The following is a 22,688-nucleotide window of genomic DNA, read 5'->3' as shown; positions in this document are numbered from 1 at the left end:
TGAATATTTCCTGAAGACTGTGAGTGCTAGTACTTCACCAAACACTGATAGTGAGAAAGCTGAGAGAATAAGATCACCAACACAGCTGCATCAACAGCAGTCCCTATTCTCTGGCTTGGCTGTGGCCAGGCTGGGCCAGAGATGTAGTGGAGAATAAAGCTCCAGCTTCTACTAAATCAATAGCCTCCAGTCCTGATTGTCAACTAGTTGTAGATATTAGATTGACAGGGTCTCCAATCCCCATTCCTTATCCTGTTTATCCTTTCCCTGATTATAGATTATAGATAAAGTGGGTTTAACAAGTACCTTCCTGAGTGGTCTTTATATCATGACCATTGGGAAGGGAGTCAACGCAGTCAGATAACAAATGGGATCCAAGGCAAATCAAAAGCCCTATATTAATTTATCCAACCTCAGGTTAGACCTGAAAGGGTTCCCCATCCACCTAACCTTTCAGGGTCCTCCCTGGGCAACTGTTAGAGAAAAGGGGAAATTATAACAACTATCAAGGGTGATCGGGGTTGGTGTTCCTCCATCATCTGCAACTAGGGAGAATGCATAGATACATTCACTTCACTGTATACCTATATCTCCCTAGGACCCCCTTTTTGTTTATAACACTAGTCACTGCCCCTTTCAAGGACTCAGTCTTCTATAAAAATGGACTCTCGGGTCCCCAACCCTTTTTTTTTTTTAAACCCTTACCTTCCATCTTAGAATCAATGCTGTGTATTGGTTCCAAGGCAGAAGAGTGGTAAGAGTAGGCAATGGGGGTTAAGTGACTTGCCCAGGGTCACACAGCTGGGAAGTGTCTGAGGCCAGATTAGAACCCAGGACCTCCCTTCTCTAGACCTGGCCCTCTTGGGTCCCTTCCAACCCTGGATCTATAAACCTGTGACCTCTGAGGGCTTCATGTTTCTCTTCCTTTAAAATGAGAGGGTTGGCCTCCAAGGCCTGTCAGGTTCCATCCAGCCCAGCTTAGAGCCAGGACCCTCTTTGTGGCTAGTTGGCCCAGATTTCTTAGAGGAGTCTGTAGCCATGGCCCCAGTCACTTACCTTTGTTACTCTTTGGCCCTGAAAATATAAGAGGATCTGAGACCAGGAAGGCGTCTTCCTTGATGGCCAATGGACCAGCTGGCAGAGACCGCCCCCTCTTCCCCATCTTTCTCAGCTTCCCGTGGTCTCCTGCCTTGGTTCATCTGCTCCCTTCCCTCTAACATCCACTGCCCAAGAGGCTGAGGGGTGGCTGAACAAAATTGGGTCCTACCTGCCAGGTCCCTCCTCCTATGCAGGGGCTGGTTGGGCAGGCAGCGGCTCTCACAGCAGTGGCATATGCTGCTCAGGGAAGGGTCATCCAGGAGTACTCACCTGTGGTCTTTGAGGGAGCAACCTCGGCTTGGCATCAGGGTACCCCAAATCTGCTCCCTACCCCATCACTAACACTGTGTTCTGCCCTCCATAGTCACCCACCCCAGCTGACCTGGCCCCACCGAAATACACCATGATCTACTATCCAATTGGTGTCAAAGGCTCTGTGCTTGTTGCCCCTAAAGAACAAAGCTAGAATACACCTGAAGGCCACATCTGATGAGGTCCCTCCACTGCTCAAGAAGCTTCGATGGCTACCTATTGTCTCAAAGATACAGCATAGCCCTTAAAGCCCTGCATAATCTGGTCCCTGACTTTGGGCCCATTAGTCCCCTTCACAAGCAACCATTGTAGAGAGGCCACCTGGCAGGTACCTGAGCAGGAGCCTTCAAAGGACCACAGAGAGCTGGAAAGGCATTCAGAGGCCATGAATTTTATCCTCCCTCATTTGAAAGTTAAAGAAAATAAGGCGCAACAAGGGACAGCAATTTTTCTGGGTCACACCAAGTGTCCAAGGCAGAATTTGAACTCAAGTCTTCCTAAGACCAAGACCAGAGCTCTAGCCACTAAGTGGCCCAACTTGCAGCTGAAAATCCCATCTCTGCAGCAAGGCTATATTTGCCCAAAGCAGAGGCCCACAGGATCCAATCTGGGGTCCCCCAGTGCCGCTTACCTGTTCGCTTCCCTTTAGAAAGAACAAGCCTTCTTCATGGTGTCAAGAGGGGACTTTGGGGTCCCAAAACAGCAGGTGGGAATGTATGTAGACCTGTGGGACAGGAACCAGGCTTGAGGCAGGAGGAGGGATGGGCATTGCAGAGCCCTGCTGGCTCAGAGAGGCCCCAGCTACAACTCTACTGAGTGCCACATATTCAGAAGGGCCCAAGGGTATAAGCTGCAGGGATGGAGCTCCCCCAGGGATCCTTGGATAGTTGTTTTTTTTTTTTTTTTACTTAGCTATGTGACTCTGGACAAGTCACTTAACCTCTGTCTCAATTCTCTCAACTATAAAATCAGGACAATAATGATGTAAAAATAAAAAGGCATCAATAAAACTTGTTTTTAAGAAAAATAAATACTCATGTGCTTTGCATGCCCAGGGAAGGAAAACTCTGGAAAGTGTCTGATTCCAAGCCAAGAAGAGTCCTCTCACTCACATCCGAGTCTAGCTCCATAAATTGGAAAGCCTGCAGGGAGAGCAGCAGGGTCTCTGGGGCTGCTTGAGGCAGGAATCAAGAGCTAGCTTGCCAGCCATCCACAAAACACCTAAAATGGAGGGAAAGAGAGCATCCATCAGCAACGAGCCCTGTAAGGAAAAGATAGCAAGCCCCAGGAGAGGCAGAGAGAACAAGGTTTAGCCCATTTTAAGGATGAGGAAAAAGAAAAACAGAGGGGGCAACTTTCCTAAGGTGGCATGGCAGAGTCAAACCTGAACCAAGATCTTCTGAACCAAGACTAAAGACAACACTAGAATCCATGGAGGGAAAGACTCAGTTATGCCAGGGTCTCAGACATATATATTGTTTCCTGATAGTAGAGATGCCCTGGGCTTTCTCCACTCCCCATCTAGGCTGCCGTATAAGGTCCCTCTGGCCATAAGAATATGTGAACAGGCTAGAACCAAGACTTCCCACCACTCCCCCAACACCAGCTTCCCTATTCCAGGCCTGTCTAGGAAGAAATGGATCTATAGGGGATCCAGGAGACATTGGTTCAAATCTGACTCTGCTAACAACTTGATTATGTGACCTTGGACAAGTTCTTTTCTGAATCTCAGTTTCCCCAGGTGTAAAATAAGGGGCTTAATGCCGGGGACAATCAAACCCACCTTGTATGACAAAGTCACAGGTGGGATCCTGAAACTGCAAAGTGGATTCCAGGGAGGATGGAAATCCCCACTCAGATTCCCCAGCATGACTCCTCTCTAATTAACACTCCTTATTACTGGAATCATTGTGATCAATACCCCTACTCAGCCCCAAGGAAATACAGAAGAACAGTAAAGGCTGTTACTAGAGCCTTTACAGACCCCCTACAGACTCCTAGGAAATCCCCACCTACATATATTAATACAGAAATTCCCCTAAAAGTCAACCCATAGCAAACCAGCAATTAGTGAGTTAATGTTAAAAATCTTAAAACCTTAACAAAACTGCACCTGGATTTTTCACTCCCATGTACAGAGGCTTGCAGGCCAAAACTACTTCTGAGTCTCCCTGATCTCTGATCTGGAATGTTAGCACAGAAAGGACAAAGGATGAATAATGAGAATTGCCTCCCTGGGAAAGCTAGTATGCCCCTATTTCACTGAACTATTTTGATAACCTTGCAGACTAGCCAACACATCAAAAATACCTTTGAAAAGTACTGAAAAATGAAAGGCTGTTATTGAAATAATATTTGGACTGGGTTAGGGTTATTGTATCTTTTGAAATCTGAAGTAATGGTGTGGCTGTGTAATTGAGTAATGGATCAGTGTAGCGAATCACCGTTAATTAATTATTTAACTGAATAGAGCAAAGAATAATCATTCCTGACTTGACCGGTTAAAATGTAATTAACTATTGTAATGCATAATCTGTACCTTATGGATGGGTGGAAAAAATAATTTCTAGCCCAATCACCTGTACTGAACATTTCTTGCCAAACTTTTGCATCCTTTGCCTAATCAAAGAAAATAGAATAATTATGAAATGTCAATCAAATGATTTTGTAATTCAGTAAAAGTTAATGTATGACAATCCATTATCTCCAAGAAAAGATGTATGTTGAAAATGAAAATTCATGCCAACCTGTATGTAATCTTAAGAAAAGGGTATAAAAAATAAAGTCAGCCCAGGGCTGACCAGAACAGTCTTTGGGATACCTGACCAAAACTCTGACTGTTTTCACTTATCTCAATCCTCCAATGCTGTCCCACCTCCTAGAGTACCTGGACTATGGGAGCAGGCCTCCCGCAGCTTAAGTGATCTCTAAGGTCCCTTCCAATTCTGACATTCTAGGAGAATCAGTCTTTAGGGTGCAGATACCCACAGGGAATCAGAACCTCCAGCCAACCTTTCTACCTGAAGCGATCAAGTCCTGGACATATCCTGCTGAGTTTATCAGGGTATCTTTGATCCCAAACCCTATCTAGCCCTCTCAAGCATGCCTCCCTACATGACGACAGTCTCTCTGGGGCCACCTTCTTGGTCATTCAGCCAGAAAGGGAATAAGAACAAAACTGGGGGAAGGGACATCATGGGTGACAGACCCTCCCCCATATTTTTATTTCCTTTGCTCCAGGGAGGAAGGCGTGGTGCTGTGGGGAGAGATTTCTTCTGTTTTGGCTTTGTGACTGACATTTGCTTAGTGACTCACTAGCTGTAGAGATTACAAAATCAAGCGGAGGCATCCGTTCTAGCTCTGGTGCTATCTGGCTAGTTCTTGTTCTGTCTGTAAGATTCTAGCTGGAGATGTCAGCTCCAACCCAGTTGTTCTCTGATTAGTTTATTATCTCATCCCATGTGGATCTTCCTCTCTTCTGTTCTTTGATTTGTAAACCAATCCCTTTCCCTTTTGTCCTCTATAAAAATTCAGATGACATTCGCCCTATCTTGTCCTAGATACAGTTTTTGAAAAGGCTTCCCAGAGTCCACAGGACTATGTCATGGGCATATAATAAATTGGTTATTAGATGCCTCTCCATGGTAAGAATGATCACCAGTAGTCACTGTCTACAAAACCTCGAATGTTTTTCTATCAGTACTTTCCTCCCTTCCCCCAACACAGCCCACCTTGATGGTACCCATGGTTCTCAATGATGCCGTAACGAAGGCCACGCAGGTGTCCACATAGAGCTGCAGGGGCTGCTGGGAGTCACTGGCCACTGAGAACTCCACCTGGAGCCTAGAGCCCAGGGAGACAGTAGTGGAGTTAGCAGTGGCCTTGATAGTAGGTGTACCCGGGGTTTCTAGAAAAAGAAAGAAAATGTGAGTTAGAGAGACAGAGACACAGACTACCTCAGTTGTATGCAGAGGCAGGTTGAAGTAAGGCAGGAGAAGTAGCCCCAATTCTACCTCTAATTTGCTGAGTGACCTCGGACGCAGGCAGTTTCTCTGGGCCTCCAGTTTCCTCATCTGTATATTGAGTGTCCCAGATTAGTTGGACTAAAGTCCTTCCCAGCTCTAACTTTGGCTGCAAGAAGGTTTAATGGATAGGATTAAACTAAAAAGTTAAAATCAACCATAGGGAAAGCTAAGTGGCTCAGTGGATAAGGAGCCAGGCAAAGGTTCAAATCTGACCTCAGACATTTTCCTGGCTGTGTGACCCTGAGCAAGTCACTTAACCCCCATTGCCTAGCCCATACCATTCTCCTGCCTTGGAACCAATACCCAGTATTAATTCTAAGATGGAAAGGGTTTTAAAAAACAAACTCTGCCATAGACAATGCCAAGTTGTATGACCTTAAGAAAATCACTTCCCACTTCTTGGCATCATTTCCACAGCTGTACAATGGAGACAATAGCAGCACCTACCTGCTAGGGTTCTTGTGTGGATCAAACAAGATAATAGTAAAGGGTTATATGCATGTGAGCTCTTATTATTATCATAGCACCTGCCCCCATCAAATAATAGCCTTGTTCTAAAGTCAGAGGCATGCACACATGCCTGGGTGAGACTGGGAAAACTCAGCCACTTGCCTGTCCTCTCTGGGCAACTGTGAAAGGGCAGAAAAGGAGGCCAAGCTCTGCATAGCCCCTCCAGATTAGGACCAGGGTAACTCTTTCCTTCCACTCCCAGTCTAGACTTACTGGGCCAGAGCCTCACTGAAAAGTCCAGGTGACCTGTGCCCGACAAGGATCCAGTCACAGAGGAGACATGGGAACAGGTTGGGGCTTCTAGCCTTGGAAGGGAAACCGAGTTAAAGCTAGGAAAAGAAAGGGGAGGGCAGGTTGTTAAAACTATTGAACTTAAAAAAAAAGTCAGGGGGAAGGTAGATAGCACAATAGATGGAGGATCTGGCCTCAAACACTTCTCAGCTGTGTGACCCTGGGCAAGTCACTTAACCCCAATTGCCTAGCCCTTACTGCTCTTCTGTCTCAGAATTAAAACTAAGATAAAAGTTTAAGGTTTATTAAAAAACAACTACTGGGCTTTTCTTCTCCCTATACACTAAGGTTATAGAGGTCATGGCTAGGGGTTAGGGTTCCCTTAGATCAATATAATTATTATTAGAAACAGCCTGATCTGTATCCCAAAGAGATAAAAAAGGGGGGTGTAGAAGGATGTACTTGTACAAAAATATTGATATCTGCTCTTTTTGTGGTGGCAAAGAATTGGAAATTGAAGAGATGTCCCTCAGTTGGGGAATGGCTGAACAAATTGGAGCATATGATGGTAATGGAATGCTATTATGCTATAAGGAATGATGAACTGGATGATTGCAGAAAGAGCTGGAAAGAACTACATGAACTGATGCAGGGCAAAATAAGCAGAACCAGGAGAAACAGCTCAATATTGTGGAATGATCAAATGTGATCGGCTGTGATCAGCAGTACAATGATGCAGGACAATTCCGAAGGACTTAGGACAAAGAATGCCATCACCCTGCAGAGAAAGACGCAGCTCAAAGTAAGCTATTTTTCACTTCATTTGAATTGGGTTTTTATTTTGGAGCTTCTATTTTATAGAAGCATTCTCTTATAATGAATGATATGGAAATAGATTTTATATGATAATGCATGCATAACTCAGATCAAACTGGTTACCATTTCCAGGAAGGGGGAGGGAAGGGAAGGAGGAAGACAATTTGGATCTTATAACTTCAGAAAACTTATGTGAAAAATTGTTATTACATGTAATTGGGAAAATAAAATATCTTTTGAAAAGAAAAGAAAGAAAGAAATAGCCTAAGTTTGAAGAAAGAGCCCTGGATTCAAATTCTAGGTCTACTCTTTGTACAAGCTTGGATAAGACCTTCCCTTCTCTGAACCTATTTCCTATTCTATGGACTTTAATGTACTCCTTCCAGACCTAGATAAATCTAACAAAATTAAATAAAATAAGGGGGCAAGGGCTGGATTAGAGCTCTAGATCCTCAAACTATTAAATCTACAACTCCAGAAAGAAACCTAGAAGGGGGTCAGTGCTGGGATATAACAGGAATACAGAAGCAGGGCGTCAAGCTCAGACACTGATCCCTAACTCCAGGCTCCTAGCCAGCCCCTTCCCGGAGGAAGCTCAGGGGGTATGTCTACCTATTCTACTCCTTGTTCACTAGCTCAATCTACCCTACTCCAACCAGCCCTGGATGTCATGACAACTTACCCAGGGTAGATCCAGTTCACTCGATGACTGAAGGTCTCGAGGTAGGGCTGTGCTGAGGGCTGGAGTTGGAGAGCTGTAGACCAGGTCAGCAAAGAATTCTACCTTTCTCCCAGCAGTCTGGAAGAGAAGCCCCTCCCCAATTCCCTCAGCCCCAGGGTCCACCCACGACCTCCCTGGAAAATTCTTTACTTGTGAGAGCTCATCAGAGGAAAGGCAAGCACAGCCAAATGTTGCCAAGATAATACAACTTGATATTCTGTCTGTCTCCCACATACACTCACATACCCAAGACTTCTTGAGAACAGGCGACTTCATCCTGGACTGGGACACTAAATTGTGCCCCCACCTCAGGGCCTTTGACTTCGTAGAACTGATCTCAGAGCAGAGGGAGATCCCAAACTGGCAAAGTCAAGGAAGTAGAATTAGTTCAGACATGGCAAGATTTTTTGAGCCACCATTTTCGCTTATAGAAGTTGAGAGGATTGGACTAGAGGAGGTCAGTTCCATGTCCAAGGCGGGGTAGGAGGAACAAGGAACAGCAGAATAAAAGGAGGCCAGGCATAGATACAAAACAGTCCCTGGCCTCAAGGAACTTCCATTCTACTAACAGAAATGACTTAGAAAAGTAAATACGGTGCCTATTCAGGTCATAGAATTATAGACTTAGAACTAGAAGGGACCTTGAAGATCCTATCAGTCTAAATGCCCCACTCTGTGGATGAGAAAACCGAGGCATGGATAGGTTAAGTGGCTTACCACTGACCTCCCTGGCTTTCAAGTCCCAGCTAAATTCCTACCTTCTACAGCAGTGGTTCCCAAACTTTTTTGGCCTACTTCCCCCTTTCTAGAAAAAATATTCCTCAGCCCCCTGGAAATTAATTTTTTTTAATTTTAATAGCTATTAATAGGAAAGATAAATGCCCCTGTGGCCATCACCGCTCCCCTGGATCGCTGCAGCACCCACCAGGGGGCGATGGCGCCCACTTTGGGAATCACTGCTCTACAGGAAGCCTTTCCAAATCCCTCAACTCCAGTGCTTTCCCTCTCTTCATTATTTCCTAGTTTGATACTAGGTATGGGGCGGTCACCTGAGAGCACCAACAAGACTCGTTTTGGGGTAGAGAGTGTGTTTGGCCGGCCTGCCTCAACGCCCCCTAAACCCTGCCACCCATCCAGTGTTCACCAGCTGGAAGAAGCCGAAGGCCTTCATGGACCAGCGAAGACAACATGGCTTGGCACGGCGAGGGCGCGGGAAGGGGCACAGCTGCCCAGGAGCAGGCAGCGGCCATCCGGGGAGGGCGACTTCTTCACAGCCAAGAGGATGTCTGTTCTGTTACACTCCTGGAGGAGGGCATCGTCTGCCACAAAGCTGCTACTGACTGGGGGAGCAGCCCAGGCCTGGGGTCTGCTGCCCTCCAGGGCCAGCAGGTTAACGAGAAGACGAGTGCTTTGGAGCGGTGGGGCAGGACACTAGGAGGTGACAGCCGTGGCGTGCCGCAGGCCAAGGGGGTCAGTCCTTCCCATGAGGCCGGAGAGACCACCCAGCCTCTCCTACTGGCCTGGGGGGATACACAAAGCCTTGCCCACCTGCTCTTTTTCTTTTTTTAACCCTTATCTTCTGTCTTAGAATCAATACTATAGTAACTCATTCCAAGGCAGAAGAGTGGTAAGAGTGAGCCAAGGGGGGTCAAGTGACTTGCCCAGGATCATACAGCTGGGAAGTGTCTGAGGTTACATTTGAACCCTCCTGAATCTAGGTTTGGCTCTCAAACCACTGAGCTATCTATGTGCCCCACTTAAATGCTGCCTTGTTTTTGCCTCAAAGATTATACAAGACTTTTCTTTTTTAAAAAACCTTTCCCTTGTCTTGGAAGCAGTGTTCCTTCTAAGGCAGAAGAGGACTAAAGACTGGGCAATGGGAGTTAAGTGACTTGCCCAGGGTCACATAGCTGGGAAGTATCTGAAGTCAAATTTGAACCCAGGACCTCTTGTCTCTGGGCCCAGCTCGCAATCCACTGAGCTACCCAGCTGTCCCTCGCACATTTTTAAACAATGGAAGGAAGCACAGCATTTCCCTCAGCAGCAAGTGAAAAGAAAGGGGTCCATTTTCTCCCATCCACAATCCCCAACTCTGACATCCATGGCCCCCTGGGTTAAGGACCCCTGTCTGCTTGCCAGTGGTCAGGCTCAGCCATGTGACCTCTATGGTATTCTCGGGGGGCCCAGCTTTCCAAGGAGCCACCCCCCAAGCAGCGGGAAAGCCCCAGGTTTGTTCCCCAAGGCAGGGGGACCCTCAGCGAGCAGGCCAAAGCCTAAGAGGCACCTTATCAAATGGCTTTGGGGAAACCTCCGAGCCTCTAGGCCAACACGTCCTTGGGCCTGCGAGGTTCCTTGGGGCCCCGACCCTCCCAGCTCCCACATTCTTCCCCCGGGAGATTCTCTGTTCTAGATCCTCTGGCCCCTCCCAGCTCAGATGTTCTAGGTTGTCTCCTCTGAGCAGCCTTCCAACTTAGGAACTTCTTTCTGGTCTAAGGGCCCCCCCAGTCTTGGCAGCCTGCATCCTGAGGGCCGTTCCCCGTCTCCCCCAGGCCCCCTAGAATCTTAGAGTCCAGGCAGCTCTGGGAGTCCGGCCTCGGTGGCGGGAGAAGCAGGCTGGAAAGGACAAAGAGAGGAGCCTGGGAAGAGGAGCTTCGCCTCCCCCTCCTTCAGGCCGGCCCCTCCTCAAAACAGGGGCCCCCACGGCCCACGGGACCCCCTAGAGGGGGAAGAAATCCAAGGAGCCTCACCCACCCTCCAAGCAGAGGCCCCCTCTGTTCTAAGGGCCCTCCCAGCCCTGGCATTCTGGGTCCAAACACTAGCTTATGACGCTACCCCAATGGGTTTGCAGCCGCTCATCTGGACGGCAGAGCCAAAAGGGGTTCCAACGGGGCCCCTTTTAGAGTTCTAGGCAGGGGCTTCTCCAGGGGCCTGCAGGCACCTGTTCTGTGGCCATATAAGCCCTGCCCAGCCCTTGGCGGTGGGTATGAGCTGCCCTGGCCCACCCCGGCCCCTCAGACAGAAAAGGGGAATTCAGCTGCACATAACTGGTCTTTATTAAGCACCTGGACAAGTCGCAACCACCCAGAGTCCTCCGGGGCCACGGGGCAGGCCTACCTCCGAGCAGCCTTCACCGGGACAGAGAAGTGGAAGGCAGGGCTTTTCCTTCTGGCTCTCCGGGATCAGGTCACAGTATCGGGGGGTCCCTCCCTCCTCGCTTCCCCAGAGGCCGCTAAAGGGACTGATATTGCACTCTCCCATCATTCTCCCTGAGCAACCTTGGGCAATCACTTTCCCTCTCTGAGCCTCATTTTTCTCATCCATCAAATGGGGTTAATAGTACTGGCACTAAGTCCCTCTCAGAGTTATTGGGAGGGAAGCATTTTGTAAATGCCAAAATGCTGAAAAATAATAATAATAATAATAATAATAATGGGGTGGGGTTGGGAGGATGTGATGCTTTGTACAGTGTTGGTTCAGTGGTGGGGAGGGAGCTGGGAGACCCCAGGATGAGGTCCTGGCTCTCCCACTAACTCCACAGTTTGACACAAGGAAACGTTCTTCCCTCCACTCTGAACATTAGGATCTTCTTCAAGCAAATCAGAGGGCTGGACAAGATGATCCCTGGGGTCCACTGAGCTTTCACGTTCTGCGATTTCATTGACACGGATCCTCGCTTTGGAGATTTCCAGCCCCCCAGGAGGATGGGGTGTCCGTTGGCATGCAGGTGGAGCTGGACCCAAGACGGGGGACACATCATTCAGAGCTGGGCTTCTCCCGAGAAGGGTAGATTTTACGTAGGCTGGAGTCCATCAAGAAATCAACTGACCTGTGGAGAGAAATGGAGGCCGGGTTTGGGATAGCCAGGAGGCGACGCCACTGGCCCTCTAGGACATGTGGGAGTTGGAAGGGACATCAGAGGCCGTCCCAGCAACCTCTCTGTAAGTTCGATTTGGAGGGAACCTTAGAGATCAAGAAGCCCCACCTCTCCCATTTTACAGAGGTCCCAAGAGGTACAGGACTTGCCCACAGTCACGCAGTCGGTGAGTGTCTGAAGCAGGATAAGAATTTGAACCCGAGTCTCTCTGACTCCAAGCATGTGCCCACTCTTACCGCCCAGCTGCCTCCTCCCAAGAGCTGGCCTGTTCCACTCAGGGGCCCCTCAGATCATTAGGAAAACGTTTTCCTGACATAAGCCTAAACTGGCCTCCTTGTAACATCCACCCGTGATTCGCGGTCTGCCTCGTGGGGCTAAGCAGAGGCGGGACAGGCCGCCCACTCTCTTCTTGGTCTCCTCTTCTCTGGGCTAAACAGAGCCAATTTCTGCAACGTCGTCTCCTGTGACACGAACTCCAGGAACTCCTTATCATCCCGGCTGCCTTCCTCCAGCCACTCCCCAGGCTTTTATCTTAAACCCCAGAAATGAACGGGGCACTTCCAGTGAGGCCTAGCCAGGCACAGAACAACCAGAGTACCACCCTCCTCCTCCAGGAAGCCCTGCCCCTCTTCACAAATTGTCGTGGTGGCCAAAAGGCTACCACTCTGCTGACTTACCCAGTCTGAAATTTATTTAAAAACAATGGGGGCATCTAGAGGATTGGCAGATGGAGAGCCAGGCCTGGAGACGGGAGGTCCTGGGTTCAAATCTGGCCTCAGACACTTCCTAGCTGGGTGACCCTGGGCGAGTCACTTGACTCCCATTGCCTAGCCCTTACCACTCTTCTGCCTTAGAACCAAAACATAGTATCGATTCAAAGACAAAAGGGAAGGAGTTAAAAAACAAAACAAAACAATTCACAACTGCCATCTAACAAATCTTCATCCCCTCCCCATCTACTGCTCCTTCCCTGTGGCCGTCCATGTGCCCAGGGCTCCGGCCTCAACTAGCAGCAGCCTTCCAGCCCCTCTAGCTCTGCCTCCTCTCCTGGACAACCCCTAGAACAAACTGTCTACATGCGCTGCCCAATCCGACGGGCTTTTCTTCATCTTCATCCTTGTCAGCCATTCTGAGGCACCCGACGCCGCTGAGACCCACAACTCCTGGATACCCTCCTCCCTGCCTGCCTGCTCTTTCTCGGTCTCCTTGGCCGGCTCACCTTCCATATCAGACTCCTAACTGGGAATGTCTGCCAAAGTTCCAGCTGAAGTCCTCTTCTCTTTTCCTTTTATTTCTTCTCTCTCTCTCTCCTCCCTCCCTCTCTTTCTCTCTTCCTCTTTCTCTTCTCTCTCCCTTTCCCTCCATCTCTCTTTCATTGCTTTCTCTTCCTCTCTCTTTCATCTTTCTCTCCCTTCCTCCCCATCTGTCTCTCTCTCCCTCCTCTCTTTCTCTCTTCTCTCTCTCTCTCCCTTTCCCTCTCCCTGTCTCTCTCCCTCTTTCATCTTTCTCTTCCTCTCTCTCTCCTTCTCTCTCTCCTCCCTCCCTCTCTCCCTGTCTCTTTCATCTCTCTCTCTCTGCCTCTCTGGATAACCTCACTAGCTCCCATGGGTGCACAGATGACTAGCAGACACATGTTTCTCTCCAGCCTCAGTCTCTCCCTTGAGTTTTCTGCCCTGCATCACCCATTGCCTGTTGAACACTCCCATAGATATCCCAAACTCGGTGTGTCCAGAACTGAACTCGTTACCGCAATCGCTGTGCAGCTCTTACCCTTCCACCTCCATGAACTCTCTCTCCTCCCTTCTTCTCTCCATTCCACAGTCGCTCCCTAAGACCAGGCCCTCAGCCCCTCTGCCCTGGTCTGCGAATGGTTTCCCTGCTTCAACCCCTCTTCACTGTCACCTGTCCATCACACTGTCCAGAAGCACAGATCTGACCAGGTAACTCCCCTAGCCAATCACCTGCAGTGGCTCCCTATTTCCTCTAGGTTATCTCTATGCAATAGCTGCTCCTCCACGCTATGCTTCTGCCTCTGGGGGCTTTGCCACTGTGACTCAGCTGCCCCCGTGCCGGCCCCTGCCTCTCCCTGGGGACACTTCCTTTCAGAGGATAGGCTCGGGCTGGCTGTGCTCCTCCATTCTCTTCCTAGCTGTGATTCTCTCTTCAGCACTTAGTATATGCCTAGCACTGTGCTGCGTGCTCGGGGTTCAAATACAACCAAAACCTGAAGCTCTTGCCGGGTTGGATATTCTGCTTTGGGGTCCCTCTTGGCTCTGATGTTCCATGTCCCACAGTCTAGGGTCCCACCCAGGTCTAAGATTCTCTTTGCCCGGTTCTAAGGGCCTCCCAGCCCTGACATTCTATGTTCTAAGGGCCTCTCTGGCTCTGATGTTCTCTGTTCTCGATCTCTTCCAGCTCTGGACTCTAATTCTGACTATTTCTCAGACGCGGCTCAGAGCGGGTTCCTGGTCAATTCTACCTGGGTGCTGCGGGGGGTGGGTCCCACCTCGATGCTCTGGTGCCCCCTCCCCTTCCCAGGGTGCACCTCTCCCTCCCCGCCTCAGGCGTAGGGCTCAGGCTGGGACTTCAGAGCAGGAGACACTGGGAGTTCGTTCACAGGATCCACAGGGGTAGCTGTGGTTTCACCCAGAACCCCAACTGGGGGGGGGGGCAGACAGCCCTCTGGATGTCTTAAGGTGGCAGAACAGGGTGCAGGGCTGTCCTTGGGGGAGCACCTGTCAATGGGGTGGATGATGACGGGGATGGCCATCAGCCCCAGGGCGGTGGTCGTCCACTTGCGGGCAGTGAGGGGCCAGCGGGTGGCTCTGCTGAGGGTGTAGTGTGAAAGGGCGCACAGACGGTTGATGGTGAAGCCCGGGACGGCCACGGAGGCCAGCGCCTGCCAGATGAATGTGTCCACCACGGCCACTGCCACCTTCGTGGTCCTGCCTGACTCTGATGTCAAGGCCTGTGGGCAAAGGGCAGAGAAGCAGGGAGGAGGAAACAGGAGAGAATGAAGGGGGAATAGCAATACTGTAGATTGGCTCCAAGGCAGAAGAGTGGTGCGGGCTAGGTGATGGGGGTCAAGTGACTTGCCCAGGGTCACACAGTTCTGGATAAGGGGGAAGGGGCAGGTAGGTGGCTCAGTAGATAGAGAGCCAGGCCTGGAGACAGGAGGCCCCGGGCGTGGGATAATCCCCTCAGGAAGGGCAGATGCTCAGAGCCTTCTCCTCATCTTTAGGAAGAAGGCAGAGGGACACGGAGAGAGTGGGGCAGGAGGGGAGAACTAGCCCCTGGGCTTTACCACTTCTGAGGATGGGCCGCAGCACAACAGAGAAAACTCTCCCAATACTCACAGCTCTTGCCTTCTTGCCCTTGTCCACCGCGTCGGCCACCACATAGGAGGTGGCCACCCCATAGCTCAGCCATACCACAGAAGGGGGCACCATAGCTCTGAAGGCTTCTCCCACTTCATTGGCATAACCTGGAAGGGAAGGGGGCAGAAATGGGCACAAGGCTGAAGGGAGGAGGAAGGAAGGAAGGCTGAGGACAGAATGAGGACGAAGGTCATGGAGGAGGCAAAAAATGCCAGCAAGACTGGGGGGGGGGGGTGCAGCTGGGTAGTTCAGTGGATTGAGAGTCAGGCCCAGAGATGAGAGGTCCTGGGTTCAAATCCAGCCTCGGACACTTCCCAGCTGTGTGACCCTGGGCAAGTCACTTGACCCCCATTGCCCACCCTTACTATTCTTCCACCTAGGAGCCAATACACAGAAGTTAAGGGTTAAAAAAAAAACAAAAACAATAAGACTAGAGAAGCCTCTGGGACAGGCCACAATTTCCCCTCCCCTCCAATGGCACTTTCAGAAGGGGGGCTCACAGAATCCCAGATGAGTATCATGGGCCCCTTTTAGGAGGTCCCCTTCTCAGAATGTTCTTCAATGCGTAAATTAGGGTTCAAAAGGAAGCCATGTATTTTGAAATGCAATTGTTCCATTTTTCAGGACAAAACCAATCCATAAACCCTAGGCTAAGATACCCTGGTTTTCACTTCCTGGCTGTGTGACCCTGGATAAGTCACCTAACCCCCACTGCCTAGCCCTTACTGCCCTTCTGCCTTGGAACCAATACTCAGGATTGACTCTAAGACAGAAGGGAGGGGGTTAAACAGAGAAAAAGAAAAGCCCTGCTGGAGGCTCAGGCTGGCATGGGATTGGGGAGTGTGCTGGGAAGGGAAGGCCCCTGGTCTCTGCCTCAGCTGAGTTCCAGTGTGAGCTCTGCCCCTAACTGCCAAGTCACCCGGCAGGAATGGCCAGGCTTTGTTTTCTTATTTTAAAAAAATCCATACCTTCTGTCTTCCAATTGAGATTGAGTATTGGCTCCAAAGCAGAAGAGCCAGCAAGGCTGGGCAATGGGGGTAAGGGGACTTGCCCAGGGTCACTGGGCTAGGCAATGTCCCAGACCACATGTGAATGGAGAACCTCCCATCTCCTGGCCTGGCCACTCTAGCCTTATTTCTTTCATGGGAAGGGAAGGGAGATCCCTGGGTTCCCTGGCTGGGAGGCACAGACAGATCCATTATATTCCCTCCTGGGGGGAACCCTGGCCCCGCCTCAAGTCTACACCTGCCCTCCAAAGGGCCCCGGAGCTGCAGCACCCTGCTTGGTTCGGGCTGTCTGCCCAGCTGTGCCAAGCTGGGCATGGGAAGAAGGGAAGGGAAGTGTCCAGGGCTCGGTGCCCAGGGCCCGCCGGCTGGGGCTCTGGGGCGGCTGTGCCCAGACGGTGCCCACGAGTTAGAAATGGGAGAGACTAAGCCACCGTTGGAAAGGCCAGCGGAGCCAGGAGCTCGGGAGGGGCACTGAATGTCAGCGCTCGATGGGTCCTGGGACCCGGGGAATGGCAGAGCCCAGGCGGCCCCCGCATCAAATGGCAGCCCTAAGTGAGAGGCAGTGACCAGCCCAAGGTCACCCAGGCTGGGCCCCGCCCCCCGATCCCTGTTTCCCTGCGTGCCCCCCGCCGGGCACCCCGGGCTCGATGGCCTGCCCTCGGCGCGAGCGCAATCGCCCAGAGCTGGCAGGCTGGGGCGCTCCTTCGGACCCTCCCACGACCCCCAGCTCCGGGCTGGCCCCAGCGGCGCGCGCTCACCCAGGTAGCGCACCCACGTGTCGCGGTAGAAATCGGGCTGGGCGTCTGGGCCCCGGTTCGGCATGGTGAGCGCCGGGCGTGGATAACCACTGCGCTGGGCACTGGCACCGGCCCTGAAGGACGTTCTCTCTGGCCCGGCCTGGGAGCGTCTGCAAATTACACGGCGGCCGCACGCGCGCGCAAACCCAGGAACACACGGATGCACACATGTGGGGGGCCCAGACTAGTGCGAGGGAGGGCGCCCGCCCGAAGCCCCGCCCCGCCCCGCCTCCCAGGCCGGCGAACTCTGAGGCCGCAGCCACTGGCCGGGTCCCCTTTAGTGTTCCCGGCTTGAGCCTGAAACTGACCAATCTCCCCTGCGCGGCCGCTCTCCGCCCCCTCCAGCCAGCCTTTGCACAGCCGAACCCCGCCTCCCTCCGCGTCCAGCCTTCCTTCTGTTGCCCGGTGCTAGTGAAGGGACTTGTCCGGGGTCACTCACGCGGCGCTCAGTTTGGGGGCCAGAATTTAGACCTTCGGAGCCGAGACCGAGAGCCTCCGCGGGCCCTAGACGCCCCCCAGGAGTCCGATGTCTGCATTTTACAAATGGAGAGACTGAGGCCCAGGGAAGTGAAATGGATCGATCGTTTGCTGAACTTGGAGTCAGGAAGACCAATTTCAAATCCTGTCTCAGATACTATGTGGCCCCTGGACAAGGCTCTGAACCTGTTTCCCCATATGTAACATGGGGGGGGGAGGGGGAAGGGGCTCGAGGACCCCAAAGGTCCCTCTAAGTCTCTGACGCATGACTTGCTCAAAGTCATAAAGAACAGAGTTCAAATTTGAATCCAAGACCTGTGCCTCCTTGCCCAGGAACTTTTAAACCTCGCTGAGGATAAGGAAGCTCTGATTTCCCAGCAGTGTCTGGGCCCTAGTGAGAGCCTGATGCTTGGCTGATTTTGATTTCCACTGGACTATACTGTCACCCTTCTGGGCCCTGGGCACAGAGGCTGGAGCCCCCTTGGGCACTGGAGAATAGGGAAACTAGAGGAGAGCTAGAAGACTCAGGTGTGAGGGCATAAAGAGATGCAGGGATGCTAAGGGAGGGGGAACAGTCTGAGGACCTCCTGTGGGAACTGGGTTCCTCTGGGAGACTGAGGGGCTTGGAGATCCTGGATGGGGGAGGGGGCAGGCAGAGCTCCGATGGAATGGAGGGGCCCACAAGCTGGGGACTGAGGAAGGGGACCCCAGGATTCTAAGGCAGGTTCCAAAGCTCTGAGGACTGCCAAGAATTCCAGAAAACCTCAAGCCTTGGGATAGTGGGACTGATGGGCTGGTTTCCTTTAAAGAGGCAACTTCTGGGGGGCAGCTGGGTGGCTCAGGGGATTGAGAGCCAGGGTTCCAATGTGACCTCAGACACTTCTAGCTATATAACCCTGGGCAAGTCACTTTACCTTTACTACCCATCTGCTTTGGAACCAATACTTAGTATTTATTTGGAACCAATACAGAGTATCAATTCCTAGACAGAAGGCAAGTGTTTAAAATTAAAAAAAAAAAAAAAAAAGGAAGAAAGATTATCAGGAACATTCCTAGAAACTGAGTTACAGTCTGAGGATGCGTAGAAGCTGTGTGATCTTGGGCAAGTCACTTCACCCTCATTGCCTAGCCTTTCCTGCTCTTCTGCCTTAGAATTAATGAGGAAGGTAAGGGGTTTAAAAAAATAAAAATAAAAGACTGGACTTCTGCAAGCCACCTTTCCTTAACGCGGCTCCCCCAAAGTCACGGAGTCTGCTGAGATGCCGAGATATTGCCTGCCCTCTGGGAGCCTCGGCAGCTCCTCCCGGGCACCCGATGCCCTTTTCATTTTTCATTCTTTGCGTCCCCAGTGCCTGGCACATAGTAGGCCCTTAACGAAAGGCTGTCGATTGACCTAGGAAGCCTAGCGAAGAGGAGAAGGGGGAGGGGAACCAAGATTAGGACTGTTGATGCAAATCAGACAAGCATTAAGCTCTCACCGTGGACCAGACTTTGTGCTGGGCTCTAGGTTTGCGGCTCGGAAAATCGAAGAGCCTCCTTGTCCTCAGAGGGGTTTAAAAGGCTTGGGGCTCCACGGAACGAGGGACTCTAGAGCCCTCCCATGAGGCTGGGGCCCTAGGGGTGGGGAGTGGGGGAGCCTTGGGTGACGGAAGCGGGGCTAAGAATTCTGCGGACAACAGGGGTCGGGGGTCGGAAGGACTGGACAATCCCCGGGGCTGGGGGGCAACAGTCAGAGGGGTCCCTGAACCCCCAAAATGGAATTCAGAGACAGTCCCTAAAATCACGCGGCATTTCCCTGCTCTAAAGCCCCCGGCTTCCCGCAGAGCCAGCTTGGGCGGCGCTAACCGTTACCTAGACCACACCTCCGATGAACAGCCAGCCCCACCCGTTCCGGGGGCGGGACTTCCGCTCTCACTTAGCAGCCTAAAGAACTTCACTAAACACGTTGGGAACACACGCCCACCAGTTCGGCCAATGGCAGGAGCTCCAGTGCGCAGGCGCACTCGCTCATTTGGCATAGCGCCACCGAGATCGAAAGCCGAGAGCGAAGGCCGGGACCTCGGCGTTTGGAGCTCTCTGGCGCCCCCCTGAGGGAAGCGGTGAGAACAATCAAAAGGCTGGAGAGCCAGAAACGCATAGATTTCTTTATTGGTCGGTTAATTTTCCTAACAGAGCATTTGTAAACCGAGACAGCCTCCCACCCAAGGACCCCCCCCCCACCTCTGGGGGGCAGCCTGCTTCGAGAGCCCCGTCCCTGAGCAAGAATCCCTCTACAGCATCCCTGCCAGTGAGTATCCTACCTCCATTTGAATAGTTCCAGTGATGGGGAACTCACTATCCATGTCAAGCCGCCCCATTCCCCAGAGAATCCCAGAATCTTCAGGGCTGGGAAACGCTCCAAGATGCCCTCTCTCTAACAAGTGGCCATTGAGCCTCCCTTTGAAAACCTTTCCAGGGATGGGGAGCTCACTACCTACCCAGGACACCCATTCCACTTCTTGGACAGCTCGTATTGTTAAAGAAGTTCTTTGTTTCCTTAAATCAACTGAGAAAATCTGCCTCCCTACCGCGTCCTACCCACTACTCCTAGTTCTGCCCTCTAGGGCCAAATTCTCGAGGGTATTGGGGGGGGGTGCCCGAACAGCCAGCCCTGGAACCCCTCATGAAAGACACAATAGCTTCTGGTCCCTGGGCCCCACCCTGCGGGGTGCCACTTTGGATACTCCCATCAGCACTTTGGCCCTGACTCCCTAAAGAAAAATGGATTTTTTGAAGGGGGGGGTCCCTCCTCCCTTCCGAAGGGGCTTAAGCACCCGGTGACCAGCTAAGCACCCACCAGCCAGTGGGTCCCTCTAGCCGAGAAACAACAGGGGAGGGTGGGCAGATCCTGAAGGGTGGGGGGGGACCCTCGACTCAAGTGTCGCTGTGCCACTGACTTGGGAGGCTATGCCCGTGGTCCGGTTCCTTTGGCTCGCCAGTTCTCAGCTTCCTCCTCCTTAAAATGAGAGGGTTGAAGGAGGGGCTCTCGAGAGCGCCAGTCCTCTGGGCTTTCCTTCTCTTTGTGCCAATATGGGGGCTAGAGGAGGTGAGCGCAAGCCCCAAAGGCTTATCTTCCTTGGAGTTTCCAAGGCTCTAGGCCCAGGAGGGCTGGGACAAGGTCTCATGGGAACTGTGCATCTCCCTCCGGACCACCCACAGAACAGGGGCTGGCAGTGCCAGGCAGGGAGCCAAGCCTTGGCCATAAGTAGCTCTCGGTATTAATTATGGGTATTCAGTAGAGATTAAGACAAGCTGGCCACAAGGGCCCCTGAGGTTCTTCAGGTAGGGGAGAGGCCAGAGAGCCCGGTGCCTTCTGCCCTAAAGTGGGAACAAGCACGCCCAGCCCCAGCCCAGCCCCGTTCTTCCAAGCCCACCGCCACATCCTCTGCTGTCTCTAGTCTCTCTCTAGAAATGTGCTTCCCAGGGCCCAGGCTCACAGCCCAGAGCTCGAGTCCCTGAGGGAGGTTTAATGCCAGCCAGCTCCCCTCGCCAGGCTCTGGCTCCCTGTCCCGGGCCTCCGGGAGCTGGCCCAGGGCAGAAACGGGGCTTGGCACTAATCAAAAGATGGACGGATTCCATCAGTGCCCAGCACCCATGGAACCCTGACTTAAGTTGGAGGGTGGAAAGAGGGAAGGGAGCAGGGGAAGGACCTTCTCCCGCCCCCCAGGGCCTCTCTCCACCCCCCAAGTTACACCCTCCTCTCACCCCGGCAAAGCCTCCCATCTTCAGCCTGGGCTGATTGCAGCGCAGAAGTGAGGCAGGGGTGAGCTGTGTACTGAGCTCCAACCCAGATCCCTAATACAGAACGGCAGGGAGAGGGGCCAGGCGGCAGGCTGGGCGGGCCTGGGTCGGGGCTGAGGCCGGGCCGAGGCCCTCACGGCTGAGAAGGTACCAGCCCCTTCTCTCCCAGCTGCTGCAGCCTCTCCTCCGAGGCCTTGTCTGGGAGCAGCACCTCCACGGTGAAGCTGACCTTCTTGGCATGGATGTAACTGTAGGTGTTATCAAACCTCAGGACATCTGCAAAGGGAGACACACGGACGGGAAGGTCAGAAGCTCCTCGTGCTGGTCTGTGCAGCTCCGAGGCCCAACACACAGTGGGGGCTTAATGCCAACACGAGACGACTGGCCGTGGGACCCTGAGCAGGCCAGACTGGGGGGAGGACAGCGAGCCCGAGCCCGGACCCAAACACGCCAACAGAAACCATTTTCCCCGATTTTCTAGCATTTGCCGAGCTCTAGGATTCTGCTCAGCCTGAAACAACCCTGGCAGGCATTTGTCTCCATTTTAGAGATGAAGAAACTGAGACCAAGAATGAGACGGGGGCTCTTCTCCACTCAACTGCCAGCTTCGGGGCTGCTCCTGGCACCCTGCTACTGAGCAGATCGCAGCGCTGCCCTATCCCCTCCCTTTGGGCCAAATGGGAACTCCTCCGGGGGCAGCGCAAGCCTTTGCCAGCCTGGGCCCAACCCCACCGTGCAGGCTTCCTGTACTGATCACTGCCCTTTCTCAGTATATCCAGGCAGCCTGCTTTGGCTTCGTCTCACAGGACACCCCCCCCTTCGACCTCTGGGGCCTTGGCCAGGCTGTCCCCCAGGCTTGGCACACCCTCCCTCCTCGTGTCCACCTGCAGAGTCCCTGGTTTCCTTCAAAGTCTTCCCATAACGTGCCACCTGCTCCCAGAAGCCCTTCCCTTCTGCTGCCTTCTTCCCCCGACCCCCATGAAATGGCCTTGTCGTTACCCTAGGGAGCCCTCGGCCAGGAAATGGGCGCTCTTCCTAGGAGAAGCCAGCTTCCTGCCCACAGCCATGCTCACTTTTGTCTCTTTATCACTGAAGCATATTTTAAAACCTCTTTTTTAGGGGGAAGCTGGGTAGCTCAGTGGGTTGAGAGCCAGGTTAAAGATGAGAGGTCCTGAGTTCCAATCTGGCCTCAGACACTTCCCAGCTGTGTGACCCTGGGCAAGTCACTTAACCCCCATTGCCTACCCTTACCACTCTTCTGCCTTGGAACCAATATACAGCATTGATTCTAAGATGGAAGGTAAAGACTTAGAAAAAAATAATAATAAAAATACAAAATAAAATGTCCTTTTTAGCTTCTCTAGAAATATTAAGAAATACTACTTCTGGGGTAGCTAGGCAGGCCTGAAGATAGGAGGTCCTGTGTTCTAATATGACCTCAGAGACTGCCTGTGTGACCATGGGCAAGTCACTTCACCCCAATTACCTATTCTTTACCACTTGGAATTGATACTGAGTATTGATTCCAAGGCAGAAGAAAAGGAAGGAAGGAAGGAAGGAAGGAAGGAAGGAAGGAAGGAAAGGAAGGAAGGAAGGAAGGAAGGAAGGAAGGAAGGAAGGAAGGAAGGAAGGAAGGAAGGAAGGAAGGAAGGAAGGAAGGAAG

General features: G+C 52.0%; 2 protein-coding genes across 3 annotated transcripts in view; both read right to left on the bottom strand.

Moving 5' to 3' along the window:
• Positions 1 to 10,748: 10,748 nt before the first annotated feature.
• Positions 10,749 to 16,890, bottom strand: MTFP1 (mitochondrial fission process 1). Of its 2 annotated transcripts, XM_044658875.1 has the most exons (4): positions 16,730 to 16,890; positions 14,944 to 15,071; positions 14,323 to 14,555; positions 10,749 to 11,539 (listed from the first exon to the last, which is right to left on the bottom strand). In XM_044658875.1, exons 1-4 carry the CDS (start codon positions 16,791 to 16,793, stop codon positions 11,467 to 11,469), a joined length of 498 nt encoding a protein of 165 aa, XP_044514810.1. In that variant the 5' UTR covers positions 16,794 to 16,890; the 3' UTR covers positions 10,749 to 11,466. The 2 variants fall into 2 exon arrangements, with proteins under 2 accessions (XP_044514810.1, XP_044514809.1); XM_044658874.1 differs by lacking the exon at positions 10,749 to 11,539 and having other exon boundaries at positions 13,104 to 14,555.
• A 4,142-nt stretch (positions 16,891 to 21,032) lies between these two features.
• The window catches only part of LOC123256935 (SEC14-like protein 2), a 23,803-nt gene continuing 22,147 nt past the window's right edge, over positions 21,033 to 22,688 (bottom strand). The window contains exon 8 of the mRNA XM_044685489.1: positions 21,033 to 21,301. Coding sequence (XP_044541424.1) covers positions 21,159 to 21,301 — 143 coding nt within the window. The 3' untranslated portion in view covers positions 21,033 to 21,158. The remainder of the gene's footprint in view (positions 21,302 to 22,688) is intronic.

The sequence above is a fragment of the Gracilinanus agilis genome, chromosome 1, assembly GCF_016433145.1.
Source record: "Gracilinanus agilis isolate LMUSP501 chromosome 1, AgileGrace, whole genome shotgun sequence".
In the NCBI taxonomy this organism is placed as follows: domain Eukaryota; kingdom Metazoa; phylum Chordata; class Mammalia; order Didelphimorphia; family Didelphidae; genus Gracilinanus; species Gracilinanus agilis.
This window is presented reverse-complemented; position numbering and strand designations above follow the sequence as displayed.

Coding starts and splice junctions, on each gene's coding strand:
- MTFP1 (XM_044658874.1), bottom strand. CDS start 16,793: ATGCCGAACCGGGGCCCAGACGCCCAGCCCGATTTCTACCGCGACACG. Junction 15,072..16,729: donor CACGTGGGTGCGCTACCTGG/GTGAGCGCGCGC, acceptor CTTCCCTTCCAG/GTTATGCCAATGAAGTGGGA. Junction 14,556..14,943: donor AGGGCAAGAAGGCAAGAGCT/GTGAGTATTGGG, acceptor CTTTGCCCACAG/GCCTTGACATCAGAGTCAGG.